The sequence below is a fragment of the Eretmochelys imbricata genome, chromosome 4 (genome assembly GCF_965152235.1).
Source record: "Eretmochelys imbricata isolate rEreImb1 chromosome 4, rEreImb1.hap1, whole genome shotgun sequence".
Lineage (NCBI taxonomy): Eukaryota > Metazoa > Chordata > Testudines > Cheloniidae > Eretmochelys > Eretmochelys imbricata.
The window spans coordinates 82,416,047-82,426,705 of NC_135575.1; the positions used below are offsets into that span (position 1 = coordinate 82,416,047).

Consider the following 10,659-nt stretch of genomic DNA (forward strand, 5'->3'; position numbering starts at 1 on the left):
TTCTAGGGGACCCAACCTACCCCTTGCTCTCCAGGCTCATTAAACTGAACACTGGTCACCTCAACAGTATGAAGGACAAATTCAACTAGCTGTTCAGCAGGTGCAGAATGACTGAATATGCTATTGGTAGATTGAAGGGACCCTAATGGTGTTTACTCATCAGATTGAATCTCAGTGAGAAAATTATCCCTATGTTTATGGCTACCTATTGTGTCCTGCATAATATCTGTGAAGCAAAGGGGAAAAAGCTGCTGCCAGGACAGAGGTGGAGCTGCTGTCTGCTGACCTTGAAAAGCCAGACAAAAGGGCCATTACAAGAGCTAAGCATGGAGCTATGCCATTGAGGGAGGCTTTGAAAGAACATTTTAACAGTCAGCCACAGTAGCATTCTGTGCTGGACTGTTCTCTGGGCCTGGAGCTTCGGTGCTGCTAGGAATGTGTAGTGCTTGCTATACCTTTATAAATAGCACTGTGTGTTTTTCTGAAGCTGAGTTGTATGGTGCTTGCTGTACATTTGCAAGTACTGTGTGCTAGGAGTATGGCTATGCATTCTGCAACATGTGTTGTGAACTAATAAAGATAGTTCTTGTCTCCAAAACCAGAAAATTATTGAGTGGCAAAGCCAAGACAGAAAACCAATGTGAAAGACAGGCACTGCAATACAATCTTTGAGCATAGATTAACGGAATGTAACTTTAAACTTAGAAAGGCAGCAAACATGTCTGTCCATTTCAGTGCACAAATGTAGTCTGTTACGGCTACACATACACCAACCATGGTTCTAAGAGGCCAGTGATTGTGAAGCTGTGGGCTTGTCTGCTCTTTCCTTCTCCATGCCATCTGCTATACTAGCCCTCCAAGCCATTTATCTGCAGTCCAGAGGAGGGGACCCAGCTCTCAGGGTGACCATGAGCTGCCCCCGACCAGTGAGCACCGTGACACAGAAGGACACGAAGGCATTGCCCAGGTTCTTTCCCTGGGGGGGTTTCACAAAGGGTCTCGTGTGGTCACGGTGCCGGGACCCGGGGGCCACGCGGTGGGGCGGGCAAATCCCCGGGAAACCTCGCGCTGAACCAGTCCTTGACCCTCCAGCCGGGTATCTTGGGCATGGAGCTTGGACAAGGCCCTCAGCGACGTCATAATCACTCGTGGAACGGGACGGGACGGACGTTCCTATTTATGACGGCGGTGCAAGCGGCCACTTCCCTAAGCGCTCCCGGCTCCTGGTGGGAGGCCCCGGGGGAGACAATAGCCACCAGTTCTGAACCGCAGAGCCCGCTGGGAAGGCAGCTGGTTCCCGCGGCTCCGTTTCTCTCGCGGAGGCCGCACCGGTAGTGAGGTCATAATCGACAGACGGAAGGAAGCGGCGGATTGGCTGAATCCGTTGTTCTTGGCTCCGAGAGCGGTCTCCGCGCGCCCGGTGCAGCGGCTCGAGGCGGGAGCGGGTCAGGGCTCGCCGGTGGTCGGGCTCGCGACGCGCGTGCAGACGGGAAGCCGGTGCAGTAGCGGCCTCAGGCCGGGGCGAGGCGGGCAGGGCCGCGGGGCCGAGCCGCGAACATGGCGGAGGCCGCGGCCTCGGAGCCGCTGGGCCGGAGCCGGCAGGAGGCGGCCTGGGTGGAGACGCTGCGCGGGGACTGCGAGCCCGAGCACCACTGGCGGCACCGCCGCGAGTTCCTGCTGCGCAACGCGGGGGGCCCGCCGGCCGGGGACAGCGGGGCCCTGCAGCGCCTCGTCTCTCTCTCCATGGTGTGGGCCAACCACGTCTTCCTCGGCTGCCGGTGAGTGGCGTGGGCAGTGGCGGGGGGCTCTGGCAAGGGTCGGGGCGCCCCGTTGGCGGGCTGACGGGCGCGCGTTTCCCTTGGAGACGCGCCGAGCTCGCTCCCGTTGTCTCCCCTGCCCAGGTACCCGCTGTCGGTGATGGAAAAGGTGCTGGAAATGGCTGAAGGCATCAAAGTGACCGATGCGCCCGCCCACACGACGAGAGATGAACTGGTTGCCAAGGTGAAGAAAAGAGGCATATCAAGTAGCAATGGTTAGCAGATCATAGCTGTGACAATTCCTAGGAGTCTAGAAAACGATTTTCAAATGTTGAGAACTTGCCTTTGCCCATCTTTAGTAAAGTAATCGCTGACATAACCAGGATTTAAAACCTCCCAGGATAATGTCAGTGCAAACTCTCATTTGTCTGTCTCAGTGTTCAACTTTAAACATGAGAGTACAGTATCTTGCTATTTTAAGCCATAGTGTTGCTGTTTGACTGCATCAAATGCGTCTGAATTACTGAGTTAAAAGTATTCTTTAAATAGGTTTGTTGCAGGCATTTGTGCTCTGTAATTTGTGCTCTGACCTTTCACCCCATTATATTGTGCTCACAGTAAGCTTTTCTAATAGAAATGACCAAATGTGAAGCATATCCAGCTTTATACTCATCTCGGCTGTAAATGTGTCTAGTTTTAAAGAAATTGCCAAAAGAAAACAGTGCTTTGAAGAGCTTTGTAGTAATAGTAAATAAAATAGAGAGGTGTCCAAATCAAAACCTTGCATTTGAACCCTGGGTCTATGTTTGTATCATAGCACCCAGTTTAGCATATCTCTTTGAGATTGAAATGCCTTGGAATTTCAAGGTAACATTTGGAATCAGATTTCAAACTCTTGAGTTTGTGGGTGTTTAAACTAGTGGTTCTCAACCTTTCCAGACTATTGTACCCCTTTCAGGAGTCTTGATTTGTCTTGCATACCCCAAGTTTCACCTCACTTAAAAACTACTTGCTTACAAAATCAGACCTAAAAATACAAAAGTGTCACAGCCACACTATTACTGAACAATTGCTTGCTTTCTCATTTTGTCTGTATGAAATTTAGTATGTACTGTCTTTTCTAGTTCTTTTTATGTAGCCTGTTGTAAAACTAGGCAAATATATAGACGAGTTGATATACCCCCTGTAAGATTTCTGCCTAGGGGTACGCATACCTCTGGTTGAGAACCACTGGTTTAAATTAATCAGTTTTAGGGCCAGGAGAGATTTTTTTTGGCCTAATCGTTCTAGAAACTTTAAATCAATTGACAGTAGACAGGGAGCTATGCTTCATAGTTATGGAACTAAGGACATAACTCTATTTGTGTTTTTTAGAAGGGGTAGAGGAACCTTGCAAGAAACGAGCTGTTGACAAAAGCAGAGATTCTAAGGATGTTGGAAATGATGCTAAGTTGGCAAAGACAGAAGTTTCCAAGGAGATGGAGAGCATGTTGCTGAAGAAAGAGGAAAAAGATGCGGGAAAAGATTCAGAGCGTTCACTGACATCCTGTAGCTCAAACCAAGAAAAGAGCACAGTGCCAGAAACAAAAGCAGCTAATTATGAAACCACTGCCAAGCATAATTCAACTGTAGCATCTGCTTCATCTGGAACGGAATCAAAAATGAATTATCATTCAAGTATGGAAACCAAACACGAAAAGAAGAGTACATTGCCTGGTGTTCCGGCGGTGGCGGCTACCAAAAGCAGCTCCCCGGCCAGCGCTCCGCTGCCAGCAGTGGCGGCTACCAAAAGCAGCTCCCCGGCCAGCGCTCCGCTGCCAGCGGTGGCGGCTACCAAAAGCAGCTCCCCGGCCAGCGCTCCGCCGTCGGCGGCTACCAAAAGCAGCTCCCCGGCCAGCGCTCCGCCGTCGGCGGCTACCAAAAGCAGCTCCCCGGCCAGCGCTCCGCCGTCGGCGGCTACCAAAAGCAGCTCCCCGGCCAGCGCTCCGCCGTCGGCGGCTACCAAAAGCAGCTCCCCGGCCAGCGCTCCGCCGTCGGCGGCTACCAAAAGCAGCTCCCCGGCCAGCGCTCCGCCGTCGGCGGCTACCAAAAGCAGCTCCCCGGCCAGCGCTCCGCCGTCGGCGGCTACCAAAAGCAGCTCCCCGGCCAGCGCTCCGCCGTCGGCGGCTACCAAAAGCAGCTCCCCGGCCAGCGCTCCGCCGTCGGCGGCTACCAAAAGCAGCTCCCCGGCCAGCGCTCCGCCGTCGGTGGCGGCGGCGGCTACCAAAAGCAGCTCCCCGGCCAGCGTTCCGCCGTCGGTGGCGGCGGTGGCTACCAAAAGCCGCTCCCCGGCCAGCACTCCGGCGGCGGCGGCTGCCAAAAGCAGCTCCCCGGCCAAGGTTCCGGCGGCTGCCGCCGCCAAAGGCAGCTCCCCGGCCAGCGCGCCGGCGGCGCCGGCTGCCAAAGGCAGCTCCCCAGCCAGCGCAGCGGCGCTGGCCGCCAAAGGCAGCTCCCCGGCCAGCGCGCCGGCGGCGGCGCTGGCCGCCAAAGGCAGCTCCCCGGCCAGCGCGCCGGCGGCGGCGACCGCCAAAGGCAGCTCCCCGGCCAGCGCGCCGGCGGCGGCGGTGGCGGCGGCCGCCAAAGGCAGCTCCCCGGCCAGCGCGCCGGCGGCGGCGGCCGCCAAAGGCAGCTCCCCGGCCAGCGCGCCGGCGGCGGCGGCGGCGGCCGCCAAAGGCAGCTCCCCGGCCAGCGCGCCGGCGGCGGCGGCGGCGGCCGCCAAAGGCAGCTCCCCGGCCAGCGCGCCGGCGGCGGCGGCCGCCAAAGGCAGCTCCCCGGCCAGCGCGCCGGCGGTGGCGGCCGCCAAAGGCAGCTCCCCGGCCAGCGCGCCGGCGGCGGCGGCGGTGGCGGCCGCCAAAGGCAGCTCCCCGGCCAGCGCGCCGGCGGCGGCGGCGGTGGCGGCCGCCAAAGGCAGCTCCCCGGCCAGCGCGCCGGCGGCGGCGGCGGTGGCGGCCGCCAAAGGCAGCTCCCCGGCCAGCGCGCCGGCGGCGGCGGCGGCGGCGGCCGCCAAAGGCAGCTCCCCGGCCAGCGCGCCGGCGGCGGCGGCGGCGGCGGCGGCGGCCGCCAGAGGCAGCTCCCCGGCCAGCGCGCCGGCGGCGGCGGCGGCCGCCAAAGGCAGCTCCCCGGCCAGCGCGCCGGCGGCGGCCGCCAAAGGCAGCTCCCCGGCCAGCGCGCCGGCGGCGGCTGCCGCCAAAGGCAGCTCCCCGGCCAGCGCGCCGGCGGCGGCTGCCGCCAAAGGCAGCTCCCAGGCCAGCGCGCCGGCGGCGGCTGCCGCCAAAGGCAGCTCCCAGGCCAGCGCGCCGGCGGCGGCTGCCGCCAAAGGCAGCTCCCAGGCCAGCGCGCCGGCGGCGGCTGCCGCCAAAGGCAGCTCCCAGGCCAGCGCGCCGGCGGCGGCTGCCGCCAAAGGCAGCTCCCAGGCCAGCGCGCCGGCGGCGGCTGCCGCCAAAGGCAGCTCCCAGGCCAGCGCGCCGGCGGCGGCTGCCGCCAAAGGCAGCTCCCAGGCCAGCGCGCCGGCGGCGGCTGCCGCCAAAGGCAGCTCCCTGGCTAGCGTTCTACTGGTGGCTTCCAAAAGCAGCTCCCAGGCCAGCGCTCCACCGGTGGCTTCCAAAAGCAGCTCCCAGGCTAGTGAAAATCCTGCTAAAGTGTCATGGAAGCCTTTAACAAGTGAAGATGCGAAAGAAAGACAGCCTTTTTTCAATAGACTGTACAAAGCTGTGGCCTGGAAATTGGTTGCTGTTGGAGGTTTTAGTCCCAACGTGAATCATGCAGAACTTCTAAACTCATCCATTCAGTCTGTGAAAGCTACTTTAGATGTAACTTTTGTTCCACTGAAAGAACTTGCAGACTTGCCTCAAAATAAAAGCTCTCATGAGAATATAGTTTGTGAACTGAGGTGCAAGTCTGTTTATTTGGGTACTGGCTGTGGAAAAAGTAAGGAAAATGCCAAAGCTATAGCTTCCAGGGAAGCTTTGAAATTATTTCTCAAGAAGAAAGTTATTGTAAAGATATGTAAAAGAAAGTACAAAGGACGTGAAATTGAAGATTTGGTACTTCTTGATGAAGAGTCAAAACCCTCAAATTTACCCCCAGCTTTAAGAAATCCTCAAGAGATCCTGTAGGACACATAGTAACTAAGGGTTACTTTTGTACTCTGAAAATGTAGGCTTCCAGAAATTTTGTATTTCTCAGTTTTGCAGAACAATTACATTATTGTTCCTTTCACGCGGTAGCAATTGTAAATATCTTCTTATAGATCACAAGAAGTGTGCATTTAAAGGTATGCCTTAATATAGAGCACACTGGCGTGCTGTTTTATTTGCTAAATAGTCTACCTAAGTCTTCTATTTTTAATTAAAAGATTAAGGTACAATTTGATTAAAGTCTAATAATTTTGTAATTCTTACGATTTGGTGGTAGTGTGCTCAGTTGTCTACCATGTCTTTTTAGCTGCATAGGAATATATATGGGACCATAGTACTTGAATGGTTGAAAGTTGTTACATTTCAAGGAAAAGTTTATCTGTTTGAAATTTGTTGCCCATAATGTTCACTATTCCTGTTGAAAAGAGAGAAAATAGTTGGCTGACTATTTTTATGAAAAGTTGTAACATTTTAAAATTAATCCTAAAATAATATGTGATCCTGTTTAACATTATTACAATAGCAAATTGTCAGTAAACAATCAGGGTGATTTAAACCACCAAAACTCTTTAAGCAAATTAAACTTACATTTTGTGAAATACCATTTACACTTTGTTTTTCAGATAAATGTGGATTTCTAAATAAGCATATTTTATGACTGCTACTATTAAAAACAATAAACTTCTGGGATGTCCTCACTTTTAATATTTTGTTTTAGCTATTAAATGCTTTGAAAACTGACAATTTTGATAAATGTTAGTAACATCTCTTTTGAAAAAAAATCTTAGACATTAAACTGGGTCAGGAGCATCTGTGAAAATGATCAACAGAGCAGTACTTTTTTTTTATATAAAAAGAAAAATGTACACTGTCTTCAGTGTGGATGGGTTTCAAGGTGTAGTTACTGGTGGTTCTTATTGTTTTATTAAGATGCACAAGAGATGCTAATGTAAAACTAGAATAACAATATTTTCCAATAAATAATGGAATGTATACTGTTCCCACTCTGCTATCCTCAATTAAATGTGCGGGCAGAGGAAAATGCAGGTGCTTCTGTTGTGTTGAGTGTGTCTTTTGAAACGAGTTTACACATATTTTGAGCCTTATTTTACTCTGTGTACACACTCAGTACTCACAGTGATATCTGGAAGTTTCATACAAAGATCATGGGAAACCATGGCCCTTTAGGTGCAGCAGTCTGGAAAGAATTATATAAATGTGAGGTATAAAAAACTGGATAATAAAAGGAATGGCTGAGAGCATGCTGATCATAGTGTTTTTTCAATGCAGTGAGAGGAGTTTCCCAAATTTAAAATAATGGTAGTTAGGCACTTTTTCTATGTAAAAATGGTGCGATCTTACTCAACAGATCTGCTCTATATTGTCAACATCAAATTCTACAACTGTTAGCACTGTAGAACTAATAAAAGTTGATGAATAGTCTGCATGGTTCTCTTCAGTCCTGTGAATTGATAAAACTGAACTACTTTCAGATTCCTGAATCTCTGATGGTATCGTAGAAGGCAGAATACAGCTTGATGGTGAGTTTGCTGCACCAACAGTTGGAAAAACAACTTGTCATTAGATAAAATTTGATAGGTAAGAAAATGTATTGGATGGTTGGTGTAGTGGTTAGGGTACTAGCTTAGTCTACTGGAGACTGGGTTCATTTTCCTGCTCTGCCACGGGCTTGGTGTGTGACCTTGGACAAAGCAGATTTCTAAATACCTTTGAAGATCTGGATCTTAGTCTCTGTCTCAGTTTCCCATTTGTAAAATGGGGATAATAGTACCTCCCTACTTTAGGGGGTTGTTGTGAGGATAAATACATTAAAGACTGTAAAGCACTCAGATTCCATGGTAACATCTTAAAAGTACCTAAGCTCTAGACACTTGATTACAATACGTTAAAGTGATGATTCTACAGCTGTTTTGCATAATGAACTAATTGGGGGTAAGGTATGTAGCTTTTGATTTCAACAAGAGTTGTGTGTGCAGTGAAGCTGAAGAAGTGGCCCCAGCAAACAAGTGCTTGAATAAGTATTAACCAAAGCAACAATTTCACTCCACTTTTTAAAAGGTTGTGGGGGGTCAGTCAGAATTTCTCCTAACTCGTCATGGAAGGAAATGGTGTTTACTGAACACGTCACAGCACTGAGTCAGAAAGTTGTATTTCATTTCCTGCTGTTCTGATGCCTTTGTAAACTCTAGGTCTCCCAGTTTCCTGATCTGTAACAGATAATAAGGGTATTGAGCCTTAATTGTTAAGCCCTGTGCAATTCGTAAATAAAAACATACAGGACATGAATGATTAATAATAAAAAAAAAACTTCTATAACCATGGAGTGTATAAAATAGGTGGAGGATCACAAAGTAAAGATCTGTGACTTGTGTGCAGAAATGCGGGAAAGAATATAGTGGGTTAGTTAAATTGCTTTAAGTTAAACTAAATCAAATCAAGGACACTAATTCAAAATAAGTGTCTACGAGGGAGTTCATACTTTAAAGCCTTGTCTGCACTTAAAACTTGAAGAGCTTTCCCCGATAGTGTACAGCCCCTGTCGTTGGACACACTCAGTTAATAACCAAATTTGTTACTCCGAAGGGAATAGTGTGTACACACTAGCTTGTTTGATTGAACTGGGTATCAGGTCCATACAATAACTGAGCACTGCAATCTATAGTGAAAACAAATACAGGTTTATTAACAAAAGTTAACTTGGTGAGCAAGGGTGATAAGAACCATGGGTTACAAATAAAACAAAAGAATAATGCTTTCTAGAGCCTAAAACAACAGACTGTATTCCTTGTCTAAAGCAGTCTCATCACACCTAACTAAGGGCGTGGCTATACTTGCAGATGTAGAGCGCTTTGAGTTAAACCTACCTTCGGAGAGTGCAGTAGGGAAAGCGCTGGCATCTGTCCGCACTGACAGCTGCAAGCGCACTGGCGTGGCCACATTTGCAGCACTTGCAGCAGCATTGGGAGCGGTGCATTATGTGCAGCTATCCCACAGAGCACCTCTTCCCATTCTGGCGCTGTGGCTTGTGGGAAAGCGGCAGGGGGGCGGGCCATTCTGGGTCCTGTCCCAACGCCCCGTGATGCATCGGTTCACATCCCTGCAACCCCTGTGCTTCTGTCCACATTTGGCACCACCTTTCAGCATTTTTTGTACTGCGTGCTCTGTCTTCCCTTTCGGTCTGCGGGTATGGAGTATGCGTCACGTTTGGCAGTCGAGTTATTCCTTATGATCCAAAGTGACAGTGACGGCTCTCAGAGTAACAGCCGTGTTAGTCTGTATTCGCAAAAAGAAAAGGAGTACTTGTGGCACCTTAGAGACTAACCAATTTATTTGAGCATGAGCTTTCGTGAGCTACAGCTCACTTCATCGGATGCATACCGTGGAAACTGCAGCAGACTTTATATACACACAGAGAATATGACGATATCAACTTGAGTAACGCATATGGCACAAGTTTGCTTGTGGCATTCACGGACATGCTCACCACCGTGGAATGCTGCTTTTGGGCTCGGGAAACAAGCACTGAGTGGTGGGATCACATCGTCATGAAAGTCTGGGATGACGAGCAGTGACTGCAGAACTTTCGGATGAGAAAAGCCACTTTCATGGGACTGTGAGGAGCTCACCCCACCCTGCGGCGCAAGGACATGAGATTGAGAGCTGCCCTGACAGTGGAGAAGCGGGTGGCTGTTGTAATCTGGAAGCTGGCAACTCCAGACAGCTACCGATCGGTCGCTAACCAGTTTGGAGTGGGGAAGTCGACCGTTGGAATTGTTTCAGAGTAACAGCCGTGTTAGTCTGTATTCGCAAAAAGAAAAGGAGTACTTGTGGCACCTTAGAGACTAACGAATTTATTTGAGCATGAGCTTTCGTGAGCTACAGCTCACTTCATCAGATGCATACCGTGGAAACTGCAGCAGACTCTATATATACACAGAGAATATGAAACAATACCTCCTCCCACCCCACTGTCCTGCTGGTAATAGCTTATCTAAAAGCCATTTCCAGCACAAATCCAGGTTTTCTCACCCTCCACCCCCCCACACAAATTCACTCTCCTGCTGGTGATAGCCCATCCAAAGTGACAACTCTTTACACAATGTGCATGATAATGAAGTTAGGCCATTTCCTGCACAAATCCAGGTTCTCTCACTCCCTCACCCCCCTCCAAAAACCCACCCCCATACACACACAAACTCACTCTCCTGCTGGTAATTGTGTTGATGCAAGTTTGCAGGGCCATTAATCGCATCCTGCTCGGAAGAATCGTGACTCTGTGGAACGTGCATGACATGGATGGCTTTGCACAAATGGGTTTTCCTAACTGCGGAGGGGTGATAGATGGCACACACATTCCAATTCTGGCACCAGCTCACCTAGCCTCCAAGTATGTTAATCAGAAGGGGTATTTCTCTATGGTTCTCCAGGTGCTTGTGGATCACTGTGGGCGTTTCATTGACATTAACACTGGCTGGCCCGGAAAGGTGCATGATGCACTCATCTTTCGGAACACTGCAGGAAGCTGCAAGCTGGGACTTTTTTCCAGACCAGAAGATCACCGTAGGGGAAATTGAAATGCCCATTGTGATCCTTGGAGGACCCCGCTTACCGTTTAATGCTGTGGCTCATGAAACCCTACACAGGGAGCCGTGACAGCAGCAAGGAGCGGTTCAACAACAGGCTGAGCCGGTGCAGAATGACTGTGG

General features: G+C 50.6%; 1 protein-coding gene across 2 annotated transcripts; it reads left to right on the plus strand.

The window, feature by feature from the left end:
• The first annotated feature begins 1,264 nt into the window (after positions 1-1,264).
• On the plus strand, positions 1,265-7,191 carry CDKN2AIP (CDKN2A interacting protein). 2 transcript variants are annotated; one of them, XM_077815511.1, is made up of 4 exons: positions 1,267-1,778; positions 1,902-2,032; positions 3,132-4,328; positions 4,908-7,191. In XM_077815511.1, exons 1-4 carry the CDS (start codon positions 1,558-1,560, stop codon positions 5,909-5,911), a joined length of 2,553 nt encoding a protein of 850 aa, XP_077671637.1. In that variant the 5' UTR covers positions 1,267-1,557; the 3' UTR covers positions 5,912-7,191. The 2 variants fall into 2 exon arrangements, with proteins under 2 accessions (XP_077671636.1, XP_077671637.1); XM_077815510.1 differs by lacking the exon at positions 4,908-7,191 and having other exon boundaries at positions 1,265-1,778; positions 1,902-2,001; positions 3,132-3,273.
• The last annotated feature ends 3,468 nt before the right edge of the window (positions 7,192-10,659 follow it).

What these genes read in the sequence shown, in the direction of transcription:
- CDKN2AIP (XM_077815511.1), top strand. Translation starts at nt 1,558, where the DNA reads ATGGCGGAGGCCGCGGCCTCGGAGCCGCTGGGCCGGAGCCGGCAGGAG. An exon ending in AGGCATATCAAGTAGCAATG is followed by an intron (nt 2,033 to 3,131) that starts GTTAGCAGATCA and finishes TGTGTTTTTTAG; the next exon opens with AAGGGGTAGAGGAACCTTGC. An exon ending in GGCGGCGGCGACCGCCAAAG is followed by an intron (nt 4,329 to 4,907) that starts GCAGCTCCCCGG and finishes CGGCCGCCAAAG; the next exon opens with GCAGCTCCCCGGCCAGCGCG.